Source organism: Symphalangus syndactylus, chromosome 15, assembly GCF_028878055.3.
Source record: "Symphalangus syndactylus isolate Jambi chromosome 15, NHGRI_mSymSyn1-v2.1_pri, whole genome shotgun sequence".
NCBI lineage: Eukaryota > Metazoa > Chordata > Mammalia > Primates > Hylobatidae > Symphalangus > Symphalangus syndactylus.
In genome coordinates, this window is record NC_072437.2 from 90,624,566 (window position 1) to 90,649,084 (window position 24,519).

The 24,519-nt window shown below is 38.2% G+C and overlaps 1 protein-coding gene across 8 annotated transcripts in view; it reads left to right on the plus strand.

Annotated features, from left to right (window-relative positions):
* Positions 1–24,519, plus strand: part of NUP58 (nucleoporin 58) — a 48,232-nt gene continuing 23,713 nt past the window's right edge. For 5 of the 8 annotated variants that reach the window (XM_055244101.2, XM_063619247.1, XM_055244099.2 and 2 more), the window contains exons 1-10: positions 1–385; positions 6,293–6,435; positions 7,742–7,777; positions 11,299–11,448; positions 12,029–12,166; positions 13,778–13,888; positions 17,602–17,626; positions 18,812–18,877; positions 19,188–19,362; positions 23,265–23,344. In XM_055244101.2, the coding sequence (XP_055100076.1) occupies positions 279–385; positions 6,293–6,435; positions 7,742–7,777; positions 11,299–11,448; positions 12,029–12,166; positions 13,778–13,888; positions 17,602–17,626; positions 18,812–18,877; positions 19,188–19,362; positions 23,265–23,344 (1,031 nt within the window). In that variant the 5' untranslated portion in view covers positions 1–278. The remainder of the gene's footprint in view (positions 386–6,292; positions 6,436–7,741; positions 7,778–11,298; positions 11,449–12,028; positions 12,167–13,777; positions 13,889–17,601; positions 17,627–18,811; positions 18,878–19,187; positions 19,363–23,264; positions 23,345–24,519) is intronic. The other 3 variants (XM_055244100.2, XM_063619246.1, XM_063619248.1) reach the window with 1 other exon arrangement.

Genomic DNA, 24,519 nt, shown 5'->3' on the forward strand with positions numbered 1-24,519 from the left:
GGGTGCCTTGCGCGGCTGCCGATCTCCCACTCACGTCCCAGGTCTCCCTGCGCGGCGGTTTCACTTCCGGCGGGCTAAGTGCGCGCGGCGAGCGTCGGGCGTACTTTTGCGTGGTTGCTCCACCCCCTCAGCCTTGCCTTCACCGCTGTTGGGGCTGGAAGTTCCCGCCAGGTCAGTGCCGGGCGAGAGAGATGCTGCCCGGCCCGCCTCGACTTTGAGGCGAGAGAAGTGTCCCAGACCGCTTTCGCCTTGCTGACCGCGTCGAGCCCCGGCCAGACATGTCCACAGGGTTCTCCTTCGGGTCCGGGACTCTGGGCTCCACCACCGTGGCCGCCGGCGGGACCGGCGCAGGCGGCGGTTTCTCCTTCGGAACGGGAGCGTCTAGGTAACCGCACTTTCTCGCCTTCCTGGGCCGGATTCACCCCCACCCCTGCCCACGCAAAGTTCCCTTGGTGTCCCCATCCTCTCTCTTCCCGCTGGCTTCCTTCCCAATGGGGCTGGAGAGAAGCACTTAATCTAGCCGCCCAGCGTCGTAGGCCTCTCGCCGCGGTACCCGGGCCCAGCGCGGCCTGGTGAAGTGGAGGGCGGGATGGGTTCTGTGCTGTGAGGTTTCCAGAATCCATGTATAGTTCAGGCATTGTTTGGACCTAGTGGGGTCTTGACTGCATGGAAGGGCCTGGGGGTCTACCTCGGAGCTTTAGCGATGTGTCAGTCTTAGGTATAGAATGAACATTGAGTCAATGAATGAAATTATAGCATATTGTGGAGTTTTATGTTAGATAAGTCCGATTTCATTGCAGCATTTGCGGTTTTGGATATTACGGTGTTTTAATAACTGGTTTTTAACCAGCTTTTCAAGCTTTTGTGCCACATGGGACCTTATCTGTTTTTGTTAAAAAAAAACAAACACTTTTTTACAGTGTTTATTAGTGGCAATTTTCTGCAGTATGTGCAGATTAGTATATCTGATGCAAGAATGTTGTGTTGTAATAACTCAGTATTGTCTTTTACTTAAATTACAAAACGTAGGTAGCATGTTCCTCGTTTTTGTGCAACCCATTAGTTCAGGTGGCGACAAAAACATAACTGTCCAGAAAGAGACTAAGTGGTGAGACATTTTAATGAGAGATTTAAGCTTTAGAACTCAATTTTTTTTTTTAAGATAAAGGTGGAAGGGTTCATAAAGTTAAGGAGTGTGCACGCTGTCAACAAGATACTTCCTGAAGCTTAAAAGATGTGGCTGTAGATTTAAAAGGCAAATACTTAAGCATGACCTGCAGTTTAAAAAGGGAAGGAGGAGGAACCACGGACTACACAGTCAATTCAGAAATTTGAATTTTCATCCATACCTCCGTTATTCTTACTCTACGCGCTCAACAACAGGTCCTAATAATGTTACTTCTGCCATATCTGTTTGTCTTTATTTCCACTTCCACAATCCTGCTCAGGCTGTTGTCATTCATGGAACAAATATTTATTGGACAGATTCCCATGTGCAAGGCTCTGTTTTAGGTATTAAGAGTCTTGCTCTCTTGATCCTTACATTCTTATGAAAATAATTCTGATTCTTGTCAGATTTTTAACCAGCTGTCTTTCTTGTTTTAGATGAAAAGTACTCCAATCAACTTCTTCAATCTGTTCTGCCACATTGTAGCCTGAGTAATTTTTTAAAAAAATTCCCATTGCTCCCCCTTTAATCATTACCCACTATCATTAGAATGAAGTTTAAAAAAGAAAAAAAAACTTACCATAGTCTGCAAGGTCCACTTCTGCTGGAACCTCTGGGGACTCTTCTTGAGCCCGTCTTTTTATTTTAGCTATCCAGACCCACTGTTAAAAACAAACACACAACTACCACCCGGTACACCAGTACCTGCACACAAATAACTGAAATAAAGTTTCAGAGAAAGATACTCTTACTTCATGGGATGCACTTCGATATTTTCTATTTTTTTTTAATGTTGCTTATGACTTGATGAATTAATTTTTATATTTCTCTCATGGTCCTGATCTTAGTGTGAGAAAGCCTGTCCTAGCAACATGGCCTTTTTCTCTTTTCAAGTGGGCTTTGCCAGCCCTTTCCTTGCAAATATCAAATGGTCTCTTCCCCAGAGAGGCCTTTTCTGACCTGTCAGTCTAGGGGAGATTTCCATTCTCCTAGTACTCTTAGAGTGCTGATCACAATTGTAATCAGTTTGTTATATTTATTGTTAACTTGTTTGTTATTAGATATCAGCACTAAAATAATTAATATCTGTGTCTCTCACTGACTAGAAACTGCCTGAGGGCAGGGTCTGAGTCTTAACTTACCACCTCATCGTCAGTCCCAAGGACAGTGCCTGGCATAGAAAAAGGGCTTTAATAACAATTTGAGCAAATGAGTTATTAGTAATAAGCTATAAAAAATTACCCAAGTTCTGGAGAGGCTTGGATAAATTAATGAAAGAGGAGACTGTCCGACATAAATTTGTTAGAGTGCTGGTTGGGAGGCCTGACAGCCCCTAGTGCTACCTGGTGATTTGATGTCTTGAGGTTGGTCATTTTAGGGGAGTTCTCACATCTGGAAAAGGAGTGTAATATATTACCTGAGTTGATGAGTGAGATGAAGTATTTAAATATTTAGCATCAAGTCTGGCACTTGCTAAGTGCTCAGTAAATGTTAACTATTATGTTAGCTACCAAGTCTGCATTAGGGCAAGCTGGGCAAGTTAAAATAACATTCCGGATGTGACTGAGTCAAGTTGGCTTTTCTACAGCACATCCTATCAAGTCCTTGGCATATAACATTGGTTTGAGGCAATAATTGGTCAAGTCTAGGGTAGCCTTTGTTTTTCTTGAATTTAGTAAATTTTCACTGCCACCAAAATTTCTCTTTTGCTTTTGTGGTAGAGAAAAATTTCATTTTGATGTGTTTCTTTGGCAGTATTTTCAACTTTCATTATGTAATACTTCATAATGTCTTCAGTTATGTTGTCAAGACATTATATATATGTGTGCGTGTGTGTGTGTATTTTTTTTTTTTTTTTGAGACAGAGTCTCGCTCTTGTTACCCAGCCTGGAGTGCAATGGCGTGATCTCGGCCCATTGCAACCTCCACCTTATGGGTTCAAGCGATTCTCCTGCCTCAGCCTCCTGAATAGCTGGGATTACAGGCACGCCACCACACCTGGCTAAATTTTTTTTTTTTTTTTTTTTTTTTTTGGTATTTTTAGTAGAGATGGGGTTTCACCATGTTGGCCAGGCTGGTCTCAAACTCCTGACTTCAGGTGATCCATCCACCTCGGCATCCCAAGGTGCTGGAATTACAGGCGTGAGCCACCACACCCGGCCGCCAATAATGTTTTAGTATCCCCTAAATACTCATTTACTCTACTCCACATTATACACACAACAGTGTCAAAATAACAATATGATCAGACTACCACCAGCTAAGCTAAATGTTTTGGCATATATGTCCCTTTTATGGTTGTACTACCTATGTTGTCTGGATATAGCTGTTACATACTATATTCTTTTGCTTGTAGCGCTCACTTAGGTTTCTGTGTGTGTGATATCTCACTTAGTTTTGATTGTAGCAATATGTTATTAAAAATACCTTTTAAATTAAGACTAAATGTTTAAAGATCTGTGGGGGTTTTTTTTGTTTTTGTTTTTTTTTTTTTTTTGGAGACAGGGCCTCACTCTGTCTCCCAGGCTGGAGTGCAGTGTCGCAATCTCAGCCCGCTACAACCTCCACCTCCTGGGCTAAAGTTATCTTTCCACCTCAGCTTCCTGAGTAGCTGGGATTACGTTCAGGTGTGCATCGGCACGCCTGACTAATTTTTGTTTTTTGGAAGTTTTTTGTTGTTGTTTTTTTTTGGTAGAGACAGTTTCACCATGTCGCCCAGGCTGGTCTCAAGCTGCTGGGCTCAAGCTTCTGGGCTCAAGCAGTCTGCCTACTTCAACCTCCGAAAGTGCTGGGATTACAGGCGTGAGCCACCCGGCCTGGTCAAGATCTGTGTTTTAATTGTTAGTGAGAGCTTACCCCCCTGCTTTGTCTCCTGCCTCGCCTTCATATGCCCAAGGTGCACACAAACACATTTTAAAAATCAGTAGTAAACTAAGTACTTCCTCTCCTTTTACCTGCTCAGTATGGATGGCACATCTCAAGGTCTACCCCTTAATAAGCTCCTCCACCTCCGTTCCCCTCACAGTGATTAGCTCTTTGCCTCAAACTTCTGCAGTATCTCTTTGCCATCGTTTGGTACTTGATTATAATCTGCCGTATAGTAATTCTAAACTTACTGAAGGTGTGTACGTTTCTACTGCTTGCATTATCTACTGCTTGAGTATTTCTTTTCCTCCTTGTCCCCCAATGTTTGCAAAAATCTGAGTGGCTTCTTAAGCTGATTATGAAATTGAAGACACCCAGACCCAAGAAACTTGGAGAACTCTTCTGGCTTGGAGTACAGTTATTTGTGTTGTTTAACCCCCTGGTAAATGGCATGTTCCTTGGCTAGGGGACATCTTTCTGCTCCCTTGCTATTCCTGGCATAACGCCTTGTACATAATATGTTTAGTTGAATTTATAAGTATCCCTAATGATAACAGTCGTAACAACATTTATTGAAGTTAATTCATCCTGTGCTCCGAACCCTTATATTTAAAAAAAAAAATTCTGCTGGCCGGGCGCGGTGGCTCACGCCTGTAATCCCAGCACTTTGGGAGGCCGAGGCAGGTGGATCACGAGGTCAGGAGATTGAGACCATCCTGGCTAACATGGTGAAACCCTGTCTGTACTAAAAATATAAAAAATTAGCTGGGCGTGGTGGCGGGTGCCTATAGTCTGAGCTACTCGGGAGGCTGAGGCAGGAGAATGGTGTGAACCCGGGAGGCAGAGCTTGCAGAGTGCCATTGCACTCCAGCCTGGGCGACAGAGTGAGACTCCGTCTCAAAAAAAAAAAAAAGTTCTGCCGAGTGGGTACTGTTAATTCCTATTTTGCAGGTGAGGAAATAGAGGCTCAGAAAGGTTAAGTGATGGCACACAAGTACCAGAACATGGGGAGATTGGTACTGGAACCGAGTCACACTACTGCTGCCAGGGCTTTTGAGACTTTAAAAATGACATTGGTTCTCCCATGGTGATTATTCTTTATGGAAGGGCAGCAAAGGAAATAATAAAGATAAATATGTAGGATAAAGAGAATTCCCCATTATGCTGTATAGTCTCCCTTAACTCCTACATAATTTTTGAAGTGTCAACTTGTCAAAATTTGCTTATTTTCACAATTTGTCTTCCCACCTTTTCATAGCAAATCTGAACCTCTGAGTCTTGATAAGAGTAGTTGAAAAGTTGTGAACTTTGTTCACATTCACTTGTTTTTATCAGCTGTTCTTTTTTTAAGCTTTCCAAGGCGCTCTGAAGAGTTTCTGTTAATGAATACATGATCCTGAGACAGGGTGATTTTGCTTTGCGTTTAACTTTTGCCAGGAAATGTCCCCACTAGTTTTTCTATCCTTTTTTTGGTGGTAAAATACCTAACTCTATGCTCTCCCCAACCCCACATTGCCCCATGAATGTGGTAATGTAGCAGCGGAGAGCTAGTGAAGATAAAATAACTTTTCTATGGCCATTTAAAAATATGCTAGGTTGCAAAAATTGGTGAAAGCAGAATAATTGTGATCCCTACTTATGATTACCTTGAGATCTGGAATCCTTATTGCTGTAGACTGTTTTTCTTGAAATCTGGTATTGTATTTTTTTTTTTTTTTTTGAGAGGAAGTTTTGCTCTGTCACTCAGAGTGGAGTGCAGTGACACTGTCTCGGCTCACTGCAACCTGCCCCCCGGGTTCAAGCAATTCTCCTGCCTCAGCCTCCTGAGTAGCTGGAATTACAGGCACACGCCACCACCACGCCTGGCTAATTTTTGTATTTTTAGTAGAGACGAGGTTTCACCCTGTTGGTCAGGCTGGTTTCGAACTCCTGACCTTGTGATCCACCCGCCTCAGCCTCCCAAAGTGCTGGGATTACAGGCGTGAGCCACCACACCCAGCCTGAAATCTGGTATTGTGTTTTTTAAGACTACTTTTACATGTGGATTTATTTTTAAGGAAGAACGGAGACATATTTGAACTTGGTGGGTTAAAGGTAAATTTATTTTTCTTTTTGGGTCCTATGACAATGTATTAGATATGTTACGTGAATGAAATTATCTTAAAGAGTTAATTTTTATTTTTCTTAAGTAAATATTGGCTCTAGTAGACTTCCTTTTGTGCATGTGATTTTTGTTTTGTTTTTGTTTCTTTAAATAAGCAACCCTTCTGTGGGGCTCAATTTTGGAAATCTTGGAAGTACTTCAACTCCAGCAACTACATCTGCTCCTTCAAGTGGTTTTGGAACCGGGCTCTTTGGATCTAAACCTGCCACTGGGTTCACTCTAGGAGGAACAAATACAGGTGAGGAGGATCTGATCACATTGTCAGAGAGTAGGCTTGGGATATTCTTTCCTAAATTCTGTCCTGTATCTCCCTTTACAAGGATCATCACTGGTAGTAGACCTTAAAAAATGGTAAATGCTAAGATGAAAAGAAATGCAAGGAATTGGAATTAAGTGCTAGTGATAGGCCCAATCATTGACTGTCATCTACTCTGATGTAAGGAAGGAAAACATACAAACATTAATTTAAATTTTTGGATTATATAATGTAATGTTTTTCCTTAGTGGAGATTGTTGTTTAAGCCAGCTTTATCAATTTGGAACATTAACATACATGAGATGATCAGCACCCTTACTGTAACATAATTTCTATTTTTTTTCTTTTTATAGAGACACAGTCTTGCCCTGTTGTCTAGGCTGGAGTGCAGTGGCATGATCATGGCTCACTGTAGCCTTGCAACCTCTCGGGTCCAAGTGATCCTCCCACCTCAGCCTCCTGAGTAGATGGGACCACACGGGTGCACCGCCATGCCTGGCTAATTTTTTTTTTTTTTTTTTTACTTTTTTACTTTCTATAGAGAAGAGGTCTCCTCCTGGTCTTAAATTCCTGAGGTCAAGTGATCCTCCTGCCTTGGCTTCTCAGAGTGCTGGGATTATAGGCCTGAGTTACCATGCCTGGTCTATAATTTACATTCCTAAGAGATGTTTTACATTTTTGTATTATTAAAACAAGTGGGAAAAGGGCAATAGGTAAAGGACTTGAAGATTTCAAAACAATTGAAAGTTTTTGTTTTTAGTACAGCTGGAAAAATAATGTTTCACTGGAGCTGACCATTTAAAAAGTTGCTTCTTTATTTACCCTTCATTTTCTACCCTTAGAGCCTCTTGGTCATTCTTACTACTTTTTGCATTGATCTTCCAGCTTTGGGTGCAGCACATTTCACAGCCACATCTAGAAAATGGAAGAACTACAGGAATAAATATGAGCAGATTAGTCAGTGAGCTGCTTGAGATAGCTCAGTGTAGCATTTTGTTTGGAGTTGCTTTTTTTGGTCTTGCTTGATTTTGTTATAAGCAATAGTTATTTGCATTTTATAAATTTTATTCCTTAATCAAATTATGTATGTCTTGTAATATGAAAACCAGTGCTATGGGAAAAATGCATGATTAGTGGTTATGGTGGCAGATACTATGATATGTATTTGTTCTAATTAGAAGTGTTGTCACTCCCTGAGGGTGATTTTAAGTCTTTCCCTTATGACAAGTAAACCAAAAGAATGTCATCTTCATTGATGATTAAATTTTATTTCTCTTTTTGTCCCCAGGAATAGCAACAACTATAACTACAGGATTAACTCTGGGTAAGAATTTTTGAGGAAAGATCCCAGCTCTGTGGTCTTCTAATAATTTTAATAAATTGAGTGATCTTTCTAGTCTTCTCTCTTATATCTCACAGAGCTGGGGTATAGAAAAAAGTGTATATCACAGATGGTGACTTATCGGAGAACCTTTCAGTATTTGAGTATGAAAAAAAGGAATGACTTCGTAGAGTACTTTTATAATTCAGAAAAGTATTTTAAATGCAGAAATTGTTTATAATGTGGAAGTTTATTTCATATTACTTTTTTAGTCATTTGACTCCAGTTAGTGGAAAAAACACCAAACTTTAAGCCAGAAATTTTGGAATTAAGCCTCTAAAATACTTGTGAGGCCTTAGGTAATATTTGGGGGCTTTTAGTTATCTATAAAATTGAGGGTATTGAACTAATATCCAAACGCATAATACCTTCTGTAGTGTTATGCTAAAGGGAATGTGAATAACTAGGGTTTCAGCCAGCTTTCATTCTGGATGGCAGTAAACAATGTGAAAGGAAAGGAGAAGGAAATGAAAGAACATTCAGAAGCTCTTATATTGAGTTTTAAGTTAAGGATTGGCAGACTTTCTTCATTTGGATGCTACACCTGTTATTAACAGAAAACAACACATCTGTTTATCACCAAAGTTTTGGACTGGATTAGCTACAAAGACAAGCAAGTGAATCTTCTTGTTTTCTTTTTTGCTTTTTTTTTTCCCCCATCAGACAGGTTCTTCCTCTGTTGCCCAGGCTGGAGTGCAGTGGCACCATCACAGCTCATGGCAACCGCAAACTCTTGGGCCCAAGCGATCTTCTCTGGGGTTCCCAAGTAGCTAGGACTGCAGGCACATACCATAACCCCTGGCTAATTTTTTTTTTATTTTTTAGAGACAGAATTTCGCTCTTGTTGCCCAGGCTGGAGTGCAATGGCGCAATCTCGGCTCACCACAACCTCCGCCTCCTGGGTTCAAGTGATTGTCCTGCCTCAGCCTCCCGAGTAGCTGGGATTACAGGCATGTGCCACCATGCCTGGCTAATTTTGTGTTTTTAGTAGAGATGGGGTTTCTCCATGTTGGTCAGGCTGGTCTCGAACTCCCAACCTCAGGTGATCCACCCGCCTTGGCCTCCCGAAGTGCTGGGATTACAGGCATGAGCCACTGTGCCCGGCCTTTTTTTTTTTTTTTTTTTTTTGGTAGAGACAAAGTCTCACTGTGTTGCCTAGGCTGGTCATGGACTTCTAGCCTCAAGCCACGTGCCCTCTTTGGCCTCCCAAAGTGCTGGGATTACAGGCTTGAGCCACACCAAGCCTGAGTCTTGTTTTCTGAGGTTGTAACCCCATACATGATTTTAAAGCACTGCACTCTGGCAGGAACTTCTAGTGATCAGGGCAATCCAGAAGCATAGTTTCTGGCTTCTTTTCTCTCAGTGATTTCAGGTTGAGTCAGGCAGGTCATTCATACATTTCTTTATTTAATATTGTTTGAGCAGTTACTACTTCCTAACCACGCGGCCTTTTGTATACACAATGCCTTGAACGTTGAATATTATCTTGTGGCACTGGTGGTGAGGATGGTCCTTGATGATGACACTGGGAACTGCTAAGGGTTGGAGCAAGACAGTCAGTCTGTTGTGAGGTGAAAGGGATAGGCAGGTATATTAACATGTTCTTGTATAATCTGATAAATGTCCTAAAAGATGTAGGAGAGGCACCATGGAAGGCAGAGGAAGAAAACAGTATGGTTTACTTTATGGGCAGGAAGCATTTCGGACGGAGGAGTGGCAAGTGCAAAGGCCCAGTCATAAAAGCTTTCTGGGAAGTATGAAATATTTTGGTTTTGGAGCTTAGAAATCAGAGGTGGAAATAGTGGGCAGAGTTGAGATTTGAGGAGCAGGTTGGGACCAGATAGGAAAGGGAGGTATATGTCATGCCTTTAGACTATTTTAGAGCTAATAGGAACCTTAAATTGGGCAGAAACACCAGGATATTTGTGGGGGTTTTTGGTTTGTGTTTTGTTTTTGTTTTTGTTTTTTATGAGATGGAGTTTCGGTCTTGTTGCCCAGGCTGGAGTGCAATGGCATGATCTCAGCTCACCACAACCTCTGCCTCCCAGGTTCAAACAATTCTCCTGTCTCAGCCTCCCGAGTAGCTAGGATTACAGGCATGTGCCACCACGCCCAGCTAATTTTGTATTTTTAGTAGAAACGGGGTTTCACCATGTCAGCCAGGCTGGTCTCAAACTCCTGACCTAAGGCGATCTGCCCACCTCAGCCTCCCAAAGTGCTGGGATTACAGACGTGAGCCATCGCACCTGGCCTTTTTTTTTTTTTTTTTAAGGTAACCGAGATAATTTTATTAATAGATTAGAGGTTAGAAGAGGCTGATACCAGAGAAGTAAATGCTGTTGTAGTAGTTCTTAAGAGAGATACGGCCTAAGCTAAGGTTTTTAAGGATGCTTGTGGTACAGGATATTTCTGAAGTAGGATCGACAGGATTTGTAACTAATGGAGTACAGGAGAAGGAAAGGATGTCAAGGATGACTGGTTTCTGGCTTGAGCAATTCAACTGAGCAAGGTTGGAGATGTAGCAAAAACTGTTTGTGGTGAGATATGTAGGAGGCCAAAGGGACATCAAGATAGAACTAGACAATGAGGACTTAGGTGAATGTCAGTTTAGACTTAATTACCTCTAGTTGAAATGATGAAAGTGGGTGAGTCATTGGGGAACTAAGGAAGTAGGAGTGGAACCGTAGGAAGTGTCAGTTGAGACATGAACAGAAGAAAGAGAGCTGCAGAAAAAAAGGACTGAAAAGGAATAGGGAGACAGCTGGGGGCTGACAGAGACACAAGGGCCAGAAGAAAGGAATAGAGAATGGTTATTGATAGAGTATTAGAGAGGAGGGACCATTTTTCTGCTGAGAGGGAAAGGAGGAGGATAAATGCTACATTAGAGGTCAATCTAGGAGTAGAATTAAAATTGATGTATCACATCGATTGGATTTTCTCTTCTGTTTTTTCTTTTTTTTTTTTGAGACAGAGTCTCACTTGTCTCCCAGGCTGGAGTGCAGTGGCGCGATTTCAGCTCACTGCAACCTCCCCCTCCCAGGTTCAAGTGACTCTCATACCTCAGCCTCCCGAGTAGCTGGGGTTGCAAGTGTGTGCCGCCACACTCAACTAGTTTTTGTATTTTAGCTAGAGGCAGGGTTTCACCATGTTGGCCAGGCTGGATTTGAACTCCTGACCTCAAGCGATCTGCCCATCTTGGCCTCCCAAAGTTTTGGGATCACAGGCGTGAACCACTGTACCTGGCCATTCTTTTGTTTTTTCTTAAAGAGCCATCTTTTTTGTGTTCACCATGGTTTAGTCTCAACTTTTACATATTTTCTCTCACAGATACACCCTTCTTCTATTGGCAAAAGGTAGTATCACAAACTTTTAGGGATCCTTATTGAAACCAGTATAATAGAACACTTACAAGTAAAGTAGGATTTTGTTTGTTTGTTTATTTATTTATTTATTTATTTAAATAGGAACGCCAGCCACTACATCTGCAGCTACAACAGGCTTCAGTTTAGGATTCAATAAACCTGCAGCATCTGCCACACCATTTGCTCTACCTATTACCTCTACCTCAGCTAGCGGTCTGACTCTTTCGTCTGCTCTGACATCAACTCCAGCAGGTGAGGCAGAATGAAAAACCGTTGCATTTAATGGTTAAATTTCAATTTTATCTGGTTAGAGAACATAGATAGTCACCTTACTACAGAAATTATTGATTTATAAAGAAGAAAATTCAGCTTTGAGCATTGAAGCAGGAGAGGCTGTCTTGGGAGATAGTCCTTATTTAGAGAGCAAAGCAGGGGAGAGGGCTAGAGAGGTAAAATGTAAAGCTGTTAATATTGACTTTGTTTTGAAGGAGCCATTTACTGACAGGGAAAGACAAAGACTTGGCATAAACCTTGCCTGGCTAATGGTTCATTTAATATGAAGGTGAAGTTGGTGGCCTGGATTGAAGACAATATTGCTATCTAGAATCAGTTACCTGGTACCATTCTAATACTCCTCAAAACCCTTCTTTCTGTCACAGATTTTTGCTTTAAAGCTGCTATTTCTCTTTATTCTTAAGTATGTAATTTTTAGCAAGTAGTTCTTCCAAAGAGCCAATTTTATCATGGATGTCAGTTTTTAAAAACATTGTATTTTTCTATGGTGCTGTTAAATAAGTTGCCTTTTGAAAGCTTACTATCTCTTTTTTTATAGCATCCACAGGATTTACTCTAAATAATTTGGGTGGGACAACAGCCACAACTACAACTGCATCAACAGGCCTCTCTTTAGGGGGAGCCTTAGCTGGTTTGGGAGGTTCACTTTTCCAGAGTACAAACACAGGAACATCAGGTAATTGATGGTACTTATTCTCCAGAATAGTAAATATTTATATTTAAATGTACTTATTTTTATTTTAGTACTTTGAGCAGGTGACTTTTTCTCTTTAATCTGCATATTTTCCTTTAAATATGAAAACTAAATTATAAAATGATGGTTTTCATACATAATTGGATGTATTAGCCATATTTTATTTATTTATTTATTTATTTTGAGATGGAGTCTTGGCTCTGTCATCCGGGCTGGAGTGCAGTGGCGTGATCTTGGTTCACTGTAACCTCCACCTCCAGGGTTCAAGAGAGATTCTCCTGCCTCAGCCTCCTGAGTAGCTGGGATTACAGGTGTGTGCCAGCACACCTGGCTAATTTTTGTATTTTTAGTAGAGATGAGGGGTTCACCATGTTGGCCAAGCTGATCTCAAACTCCTGACCTCAAGTGATCCGGCTGCCTCGGCCTCCCAAAGTGCTGAGATTACAGACGTAAGCCACCGCACCCAGCCTATTAGCCATATTTTAGAAATACATTTTCCGCTTTCTCAATATCGACTAACCAGATAAGGAAACAAAGAAGAGCCTGTTTAAGGAGTCAGTAAACTGATCTAGAGATAACATTTCTTCTAAAAAGAACAAAAATTGTATCAGCTCAGGAATGCATGGTCTTATAGAAGTATAGATTTATTAGGCTAGGCATGGTGGCTCACACCTGTAATCCCAGCACTTTGGGAGGCCAAGGCAGGTGGATCATCTGAGGTCAGGAGTTCAAGACCAGCCTGACCAACATAGTGAAACCCCGTCTCTACTAAAAATACAAAATTAGCTGGGCATGGTGATGCATGCCTGTAATCCAAGCTGTTTGGGAGGCTGAGCCAGGAGAATCACTTGAACCTGGGAGGCGGAGGTTGCAGTGAGCCGAGATCATGTTGTTGCACTCCAGCCTGGGCAACAAGAGCGACACTCCATCTTAAAAACAATAATAACAATAAAAAAGAAGTACAGCTTTATCGACACAAGATTCTTGAAATTTTGCTACTTGACTCACAAGTATACATTAATGACTTATGATTAACCATAGTCTGGTCCTTTTCATTCCTTTTGTCAGTGAGGGAAGATTTAAATAAACAAATGAATTCTAATACTTTTTTATAAGTTTTGTGAAAAGAACTTGGGAGTATGAAATTATATTCAATACATGTTATATTCAAATCTTATAAATTCACACTAGATTGTCTTAAAAGTATGTAGTTCCAAAGTGTTTGGAAGACAAGATGTATTCATCTGAAAATACACCAACTGAAACTGCTTTTGTAGAGAGGGTTTAAAAGCCCTCTGTAACAAAACCCCTTTATAACAAATAAAGATTGAGTGTCTACATATTGAATTGATATACGTTCTGGCCCTTGTAATAATGAAAAATCGCATCATCCAAACTACGTATGCCATTGAATTCAAGAAAGGTTATCAGTCTTTGGCCAAAACATGCTCCAGGCTTGTTTCTTGTTATTTGCCTAAATCAAATATGAAGAAAATCTAGGATCCAACTTGAAAAGCGTTAGAGTCCTTTGATCAGTAAGGGGAAATTGTTGTAGTCTTCCGATGGAATTTATAAGTTATGTTTTATTTATAGGACTTGGACAGAATGCTTTAGGGTTGACTTTGGGAACTACAGCAGCTACTTCAACTGCAGGCAATGAAGGCCTTGGTGGTATAGATTTCAGTAGCTCCTCAGATAAAAAGAGTAAGTAATGCTGTTGTAACCTTATGTTTTAACAGTACTGTTGAGGGAAAGTCTAGGTTGCTCAAAATTCCTTTGTGTGGAAGATTAGTAGTTGTATATTTAGTAGTAACAGTTTTTAGTTTTAAATTTGTTTGTATTAATATTTCACAAATTTCGTGTGTGTTGTTCATTTAAGGTTTTATTTTTGTAGATAACAGATTTGTGTGTGCATATGTCTTACGTAGCTATCTTAATGTGTATACGAATATGTATTTTTTAATAGGGATCATGATACATATGCAGTATTGTTTTGTAGTCTGTTCTTATCTAACATATCAGAAGCATTTGTTGGTAATTCTTTTTAAATATTTTAATGCTGCTTAATATCAGTTTTATGGATGGATAATTTAGTCAACCATTGTTCTCTTGTTAGATGTTTATTTCCAGATGTTTTACTCTGGGAAGTAAAACACTGGGCATCTTTATCTAAAAAGGCAACCTAATATAGTAAGTTTATGAGTGTCTACTCTGGAGTGGAATTGCCTGGGTTCAGATCCTGGCTTAACTGCTTATAAGCTCTCTGACCTTATTGAAGTTACTTATATAATGTGCTTTAGTTTTTCCTTATCTGTTAAATGGTTTGAGGGTTACTATTTGTAAAACCTTAGCAGAGCCAGACATGTAGGTGTCTCCTTTTATTATCAATGTTTGTTTATATTTTTGGTTATTTCTTAGGGAAAATACCTGGAAATTGGATCATTGGCTTAAAGAGAGGGATATTTTGGAGACTCTTAGTGTATAGATTGTGAAATCGCTTTCCTAGAAAGATTTTACCAGTTTACTCCCTAACCAGTATGAAAATACCTTTCTTGCTGTGCCCTTGCCACATTGAATCTTGGTTTTAAAAATTTGCTAATCCAAATTCATTTTGAAAATGTTTTTATTGTTTTTTGTGTTACTTTGTTTTGCACCATCTCTTCTGCTTCTGATGAAAGCATGTTTCACTAGAATATATACCATATATACGAGGGTATATACATCCATATTGAACTTCTCTGAAGAAAGATAAATGGATGAAGGTGTGAAATAGTATCTGTGTATCTATATGACTTTTTTTTTAAAAGACACAGGTTTTATTATAAGGAGATACTATTCTAGGGTGAATTACTATTTTAAAGTTGGTAAAACCTTTTTAAACTTTTACAAAGCTTAGATTTTTCTTTCAATGAAAATTGACTAATTTCTAAAGTTTGTTTTTACTTAGTTTTCTCTGTAGCAACTCCATAATTAGGAAAGCAGCCTTAGTAGCTTATTTGTTTACTCAAATGGAATAGCTTGGTACCACTTTTGTTACTTTTATTTTAAGCATGAGAGTACTTCTCTATTATAATTGTTTTTAGGCTCGAAGAGCAGGCTAAGGCAGAAGAGTAAGGTAAATAAATGTATGAAATTAATCTCCCCTCCTCTGCCCCTCCCCACATCTTCCTGCTTTCATAGTGTACCTAAGATAGAGTTGAGCACGGAGAATACATAGAATAAATGCAATAAATATCTTAGATATGACATTAAATTTTATAAATATTTATGTATACACAAACATGTATATAAAAAACGTGGGTGTGTTTCTGCTGTGGATCTCTGATTACTACATCCCAGTTCCCTTTTATCTGTTGCTCATATCAAGGGATTGATTTTTTAATCCAAATGATTTCTCTTTTTCTAGTAGCTGTATCAGTTAGCTTGGGCCCTGCAGTACCAGTGTGGGATTTACCCAGATGGAGAGTAGCAATAAACAGCATTCAGTGAAGAGGGGACAGTGTAAAGTGAGACTAGAGATGAGAAGGGCCTTGACCCTTTCGAAGAAATGATAGAAGGCCAGATTAGCCATAGAGCAGAAAGATGAGGTTCCAGAAGTCATGGAGTCCTTATTTGCCATGTCGAGTTTTGTCATTATATTAATACCTCAGGCAATTTGAGTCTATTAAAGGGATTTTATGAGATTTGCATTTTAAGATTAAGAGCATTCCAACAGCCATATGGAAAATAGCATTCAGGAAGGCAAGAATAGACGTGGAGAACTGTTAGGAAGCTTTTGTAGTGCTCCACGTGTATTACTGAGGCAAAGCTAGGTAGATTAATTGGAGGTCCATGGTAATCAGGGATCCATGGTAGAAACAGGCTCAAGTTTTTTTATATACATGTTTGTGTGTACGTAAGTATTTACAAAATATAATAAAATGTCATATCAAAGAAATAATATGCTAGTCAATTTAAAAGTTGGTGAATTATTTGGAAAAACATTAAATCCCTATTTTTATTTCCATGTCTCATAAAATCTAGGACATCTGTAGAAGATAGGTGGCAATTTTAGAGATACCAAATATGAAAGAAAAAAATCTTTAATAAAATACAAAACACGGAAACATAAATTACAGTTGGATGAAAGAGGTAAAAAAGTAAAACCCCATGTGCAGAGGTAAAAGGTAAATGAGGAAAGTAAAATGCTTGATTTTTTTTTTTTTTTTGGATACAGAGTCTTGCTCTGTCACACAGGCTGGAATGCAGTGGTGTGATCTCACCTCACTGCAACCTCCACCTCCCTGGCTCCAAGTGATTCTTCTACCTTAGCCTCCTAAGTAGCTTGGACCACAAGTACACAGATGGTAAAACCCCGTCTCCACTAAAAATACAAAAACTAGCCAGGCACAGTGGCAGGCACCTGTAATCTCAGCTACTCGGGAAGCTGAGGCAGGAGAATCGCTTGAACCTGGGCAGCAGAGGTTGCAGTGAGCTGAGATCACGCCACTGCACTCCAGCCTGGGCACTAGAGTGAGACTCCGTCTCAGAAATTTAAAAAAAATTTGTAGGCACAGGGTTTTGCCCTGTTGCCCAGGCTGGTCTCCAATTCCTAGGTTCAAGCAGTCTGCCCAAAATGCTTGATTTTTAGGTGCTTATTTTTTCACATCTTAACATCTCTGAAATTGAGATACATCTTACAAGAGTCTAATATTAGAAATACATATGAAATTATGTAAATGAGACAAATAATATACTTAATGTTGAAATAGCTCTTAGAAATATATAAGAAAAACACCTCAAGAAAAGTGTGCAAATCACAAGCAGTTCACGAAAGGAGAAATATACTTGTCTCATGAGCATTTGAAGAAAATGGTTTTCTTCACCAAATACAAACTAAGAATTATTGTGAAGTGGCATTTTTCACCTACATAACTGGCAAGGTTTTTTAAAAAATACGTCGATTGTTGTGAGGGTGTGATAAAGAAGGTATTCATGGCAGATGGGAAGATAAATTGTGATAATTGTTTTAAGGGATTGTCAGATTGGAGAAGTTCAGGTAATCTGACATAGTATTCTGTAATGATAGGGCCTTAAAAAGTGTCAGGTAAAGTTATCAGGAGTTAAACTGGTAGGCAAGAACATAAATTTTCCATACAGGATATTTTTCACGGAAGATGGTTGAGAAAGGAAGATTCTTGCCCTTGAAAGTAGATGTACATCTGCCATATATCTACTTATGTGTACTGATGTCTTCATAAAATGCTGTGCTTCTGAGTTCATGACAAGTCATGACATCACATGATGTTCAAGAGGCAAGCAAAGAAATGCTTAACAGTTTATATTTATACTTTAATTTGTGTTAATTTAAAACTTGTATTTGGAGTATGTTGTTCAATTACCAATTTTTTTTACGTGAAGCTTCTTGAATTTTCTAGGTGATAAAACGGGAACAAGACCAGAGTAAGTTTACAAATTTACCCTTAAGACATTTTAATTGAAGAGTTTAACTTAATTAAATTGTAGGCAGATGGTATAATTGAAAGCAAATATCATATACATTTAGGAGAAAAAACTTTTTTATAATGGTATTTGTTAAAAGTAAAATAATAGACATGCGTTCTGGTAAGATAATGAAAGGTCAAATCTTTAGTTTTTAGTCATTAAGAAAATTTAAAACTATTTCTAGAAAGGTGTTTGGTATTTCTCTAAATAATATAAATGAATACAAATATGTGTGTTTTATTTCTTTAGTCTATTAAATATTGAACAACTCATGGAACTTTACTTTTGAAGCATTTAAAAAATATATGAATTATTGTGCCAGTCCCATTTTATGTCCTGGTGTTTTCAGTGAAAAGAATAGCCTCCATATACATCATCTGTATGTTTGAAGATGGTCATTCTTTTTATTACCAATTATATTTTCTCACATGATTTGTACTATATTAAATAAAGCATTCATAAATAAATGACAAATTCACTTCTTACAAACATCCTGTGTATATTTTAGCTTACTATTTAAATGAAGAAGATTAGAGAAACTAAGATCTGCATAAGGGTTATGAAATCTAACTCATGATTCCATGCGGCATGCCAAATTTCACTTGTTCTTGTTCTCATTAAATATTTATTATTCCGGTAAGCTCTGCCTAGGTCTTACTTTTTCATTCTAAATGCATGCTGAAGAACTAACTGAAGTTATTTTTCAAAAGTATTTTGAGCATCTCGTTATGAGAAGTTTTGTAGACTTTCTTTAATGAATACATTAATATTTTGGAACGGAATAAATTGTCAGTCAGAATCTTTAAGCCAGAGGGAACTTAGTTTAACATCTCACCCAATTTGCAGTATTCTCTGATTTTTTTGTTAAACATTTAGTCAAACGCTTTTAAGTATGTTTTTAATAGATGCCAGTCTTCTTAGATAAGAAATCTTCATGTCAGATGAATTGTCAAAATTATTTTATAGATCCTATTTACAATAAATTTATGTTTTTTATAAAGAACTTTGAAATCATCCAGAGAAGCCACACGTGCTTTTTTGCTATATTTTCTGGTGTCTTAATACTCTAATACACTATTAAAACTCAGCTGTCAACTATTTAAAATCTCAGTGATCTTAATACATGTTTTGCATTTTTCTTAGGGATAGTAAAGCTCTGAAGGATGAAAATCTACCTCCTGTCATCTGCCAGGATGTTGAAAATCTCCAGTAAGTGTCAAATATAATTAGATAAATTAACACTTGAAGAATTCTAGAATACTTCTTAAGGGGGAGCATCTCTTCCTCCTAAAATCGCATCCTAGAGGAGCATCTCTTAAATAGGGTTAAAATGTTAATGCTTTTAGAAATCAGAAAAAAAGCAGAATAACAGGAATTAAAATTGTATAACTGCCATTCTGTAAAAAAGTGTGAACTATAGATGAATTTTTAGTTTTGTATTTTAAAACACTTGGACTGTTTTAAGTAGGAAACCAAAGATATATTTTTTAAAACTCAGTTTTAAATATATATTTTTTAGGAAATTTGTGAAGGAGCAGAAACAAGTTCAAGAAGAAATCAGTAGAATGTCTTCAAAAGCAATGCTTAAGGTACAAGAAGATATTAAAGCTCTGAAGCAGCTCCTGTCATTGGCTGCCAATGGAATACAGAGAAACACTCTCAACATTGACAAATTGAAAATAGAAACTGCTCAGGTATACCAACTTATGGCCATTTTACCATAGGGTTTTTTTGTTTTGTTTTTCTTCCAAAATGGAAATAAGGTATTTTGTTTTGTTTTGTTTGTTTTTAATTATAAAATTTGATACAGACATACCGGTAGAAAACCAGATAACTCATATACTTTAATAATGAGTTTTTATTAAGCGTTTTCTGTATATAAGACAGTATCCTAAGCGATTTATATCTGTTAAAGCAATTAAGTGTTTCTGAAAAGACCCAACGAGGTAGGAATTATTATCCCCATTGTATAAATAAGAAAAAAAGCACAGAGCTTTGTTAGTAAATTGAAGGGCCTGGATTCAGACCCTGGTAATCCAACTCCACAGCTTATGCTGTTAACTAACTAGGTTTCATAAGCATGGTTGCTGGCTAAATTGGCCTATTATATAAGAGGAAACATAGCTAGTCAGAAAATAATGTTTTTTAACTCTGTCAGTTATTAAATAAAAATTATATCATGCTGTGTGGATATTAAATTTGAGTGATGACTTGCAAGTTGTGGTTAAATCTTAGTTAATAAAAATAGTAGGCCGGCCCTGGTGGCTCACGCCTATAATCCCCAGCACATTGGGAAGCCGGGGCAGGTAAATCACCTGATGTCAGGAATTCGAGACCAGCCTGACCAACATGGTGAAATCCCATCTCTACTAAAAATACAATAATGAGCCAGGCGTGGTGGCGCATGCCTGTAATCCCAGCTATTCCGGAGGCTGAGGCAGGAGAATCGCTTGAACCCGGGAGGCGGAGGTTGCAGTGAGCCAAGATTGCACTGTTGTACTCCAGCCTGGGCAACAAGAGCAAAACTCCGTCTCAAAAAAATACAAATAAAAATAAATAGTAATGTGGCTAATGTTGTCTGTCACTAATGTCTACTTGTTTTTCCTCCTTATGGTGTAATATACAGTACATATTAAATATATGTAGTTCTTTTCTACCTCAGTGGGAAAGGATGACGATAGGTGATTTATTTGTGTTGTACTTACCGTAATTACGGAATATACTTGATCTCATCATAGCAGTCTAGAAATCTTTCCGTGAAGTTGTCCCTGATCTGTTAATGAACTTCATGTGAGATACGCCTTTTTGCTGTGGATTTATCAGAGGGCTGTGATCTTCACAAATGAAGTGGTAGTATTTTAAGTAAAATTTTTAAAGGTGCTTTTGGGTCTTTAAGTCTACTATTGGAGAATATCTTGTAATCTTTTTAATAATGATGTGTCACTAAAAGAGCTACTCTAAACTGTAATGGCTAAAGGGATTTCAAAGAGTTTATTGTCTGTCCTCAGATTTCCTGGTCTCTTAACACATTTATTTGGTTAAATATGAATGTAATACAGGTTGAGCATCCCTAATCCAAAATCTGAAATGTTGCAAAATCCAAAACTTTTTGAGTGCTAACATGATGCCACAGGTGGAAAATTCCACACCTGAACTCATGGGATAGGTTACAGTTAAAACTTGTTTCATGTACAAAATTATTAAAATTGTTTACAGTTACTTTCAGGCTATGTGTATAAGAAACACAAATGAATTTTGTGTTTAAATTTGGATTCTATCCCCAAGGTGCCTGATTTTATGTATGCAAATATTCCAGAATCAGAAAAATTCTGAAATCCAAAACACTTCTGTTCCCAAGCTTTTTGAATATGGGATACTCAACCTGTATTGCCCCATGTTTCCTCTCCACTTATTCTTCTTAATCATCACGTATGTCCTTTCTAGGGAATAGAAAGAGTTAATTATGTTTTTATACTGGAGAATGTTTAGACTGTGATTAAACATCACATGAAATTATGTGAAATATTTGAAATTATATATATGTTATATAGAAAACATCATTAGAACAAAATAATGGAGGAGGCAAACTTGAAAGAAAGAAGTGAATGCTGTAATGGGACCCATTTTAACTCTAAAACTGAATGATTGCATTCACCGCTGTTTGTGGAGTAGCTGTCATATAGTGGGCACATTAATAGTCTTTTAGAGATAAAAAGACAGCTCCAAAGGTACTAAAAGTCTAGTAGGGTGAATGAAATAATAAAAGATTGGGAAGAGCATAAAGGTGGCAAAGGAATACGAGGTTGGGAGTCAAAGTATTCTTAAGGAAAAATCATCTGAGCTGAATTTCCAGAATTTTGTAGTTAATGCATGCTAGGCTTAATACCTAGGTGATGGGTTGATAGGCGCAGCAAACCACCATGGCACACATTTACCTATGTAACAAACCTGCACATCCTGCACATCTACCCTGGAATTAAAAAATAAAATAAAATAAAAAAGATTTTTATTTCATGCTCACCAGGTCAAAGGGGAAGAAGAAAAAGAGAAAAAAAAAATTTTTTAAAGAAATTTGATCTGAGATTACTCTAATTTCTAGTAGCTAGAAACTAATACTCTACTAAGGGTCTAGTGAAATACCAATTGAAAAAAAATGTTCTGAATCCTCTATAAAGTATCAATCTTATTTAACCCTAAAACCTTTTCTTCAAAGAAAGCCTTTCTGGGAAATAAAAGCAGTTCTGCAGTTAGAACTGATGTAGACCAGATTCTTATGGAAGACAAAGTGTTTTATATACTTCATTTTTAGTAAGTAACTTGAGTTTAAATTAAAATAGGATGGTTCTTCTTTTGGAGTGAGTGGGGGCCGCATGGTTTATTGAAGTTAAATTACTGAGTTCATCTCTCCAGTCATTCAACTAACATTTTTAAAAGATCTGTTATGTGCCAGGTGCTTCAGCAGGCATTAGGGATCAAGACTTAGACAAGGGAGAGAGTTAAATCCATCAAGTGATATGATCCAGGTACAAGGGTTTTGTAGGGGCACAGAGGCCTCAAGTGGGCATTTTTATCATCTGTCCAGTGTAGAATACCTTTACATTGAGTCTTGAAAAAGAGGAAAGTATCATGAACGAGAGTATGGGCATGTCTGAAGATCTACAAGTAGTTTAGTGTTATAAGAGTCTGGGCCTGGCTAGAGTCAGTGCTTAGAGAGGTAGCAGGGGTTAGAGTCTTGAATCATCTACACATGTATTTGTACTGGAGTGGGGTGGGATGGAAGCCTGAGTTGAGTGAAAAGGATGTAGAAAAAACAGTCATCAACTTAGCAGCTTGGCAGTTTAATGAGGGAGAGATGCTGCTACAGAGAATATAAAGTTAAAGTAACTCTTTGTGAAATAAAGAATACTTAAATAGAGGTCAAAATATAGCGAAATGATAGGAATGTGGAATGTAAGGGGGTAAACAGGATACTAATCTTGAAAAAACATTGGCTGGAATTGTAGAAAGCAGTATAAGAATGGATGAGTGTGTAAGCTTTAAAAGATCTAGTTCTCCGGTCTTCTAGCAACATGATATTGGGCAAGTTACTTAATGGCTTTGTAAATCAATTTCGTCATCTATAAAAAGAGAAACATTCCCTACATTGTAATGTTGTCCTTGAGAAGTAACTTTTAGCATAGTGTTTGGTACATAGCAAGCACCCAAATGTTAATTGTGCCTGTCTGCGCCTCAACATTATTATTACTACCTGCCTTTAAAAAAAAGTATTTTCTGCATTTATATTAAAGATTTTAAGTAGTAATATAATCTTTACGCTGTAAATGAATTCACTTCATGAATCCTACAGAAATCCATAGTTTTAAAAATAGATCTACAGCTCTTTATAAGTTTGTTAAAACTGTAATTTGTCTGCTCTTGAAAGGTTTTAGCAACTTGTGAAGCAGCTTCATCCATAATATGTTCTTATAGCATGAACCTCCAAGGAATTGTTTGAAGTTTCAGTCCAGAGACTGAATATTTTTTTTAGTATGGTATTTTTAACATAACTCTTAACTGGCTTTTTTTTTTTTTTTTTTTAAATCTTCTGGTATATTAGGAGTTAAAGAATGCTGAAATAGCTTTAAGAACCCAGAAGACACCACCTGGACTTCAACATGAATATGCAGCTCCTGCTGAGTAAGTTGCTGGATTTTTAAAAACAAATGTTTCTCACTTTCAGGAAGAACAGTAATAATAGCGTACAAACTAAATATTTTTAGTATACTATGTGGAAAGGCTGAGCCAATAAGCACTTTACATGGATTTTAAATTTCATAATAACCCTAAAAAGGTTTATCTCCATTAACACCATTTGACTGCAGGGTAAGTGAAGGCTAAGATCTGAGCTTTTCACCACTATTATGCATTTATACTTCATGTACATATTACAGAGTCTGCTCCATTTTATTAAATTTTGCTGGTAATAGAAAATTACCATTATTCATTTACATAGGTAATACATGTTCTGGAAGAAAAATTAGAAAATATAGCTGGGCGCGGTGGCTCACGCTTGTAATCCCAGCACTTTGGGAGGCCGAGGCGGGCGGATCACGAGGTCAGGAGATCGAGACCACGGTGAAACCCTGTCTCTACTAAAAAAATACAAAAAATTAGCCGGGCGTGGTGGCGGGCGCCTGTAGTCCCAGCTACTCGGAGAGGCTGAGGCAGGAGAATGGCGTGAACCCGGGAGGCGGAGCGTGCAGTAAGCCGAGATTGCGCCACTGCACTCCAGCCTGGGCGACAGAGCGAGACTCCGTCTCAAAAAAAAAAAATGCAAATTTAAAAAAAAAAAGAAAAATTAGAAAATATAGATAAGTAGAAGAAAAAACCAACCTGTAATCACATCACTCAGCTTGTATATACGTTTGGTTTCCATACATGTAAAATATATCTTGTCTTTCTTTTTATGTCCTTCCATGTTGATAAAGATAATAATAACTGATGTTTACCAAATGCTTACTATTTCCCATGCAGTGTGCTTAGGACTATACATGCTTTACCTTCATATTTCACAAGATCTCTGTAGCTGTTGTTATTCCAGTTTTAGCAATAAAGAGACTGAGGTATGCAAAAGTGAGTTGAGTGGTGGGGGTCTGTTTGATTCCTGGTCTTTCACAATTAATTAATTAACTTGTAGAGATGACATTTCACAGTGTTGCCTAGGCTGGTCCTAGGCTAAAGTGATTCTCCTGCTTCAGACTCCTGAAGTGCTGGGATTACAGATGTGAGCCACCATGCCTGGCCCCTTACTTATTTTATTCTTTTAGTTTTTTATTACAATTTTGGTCTACAGAAAAGTTTCAAGATGAGAA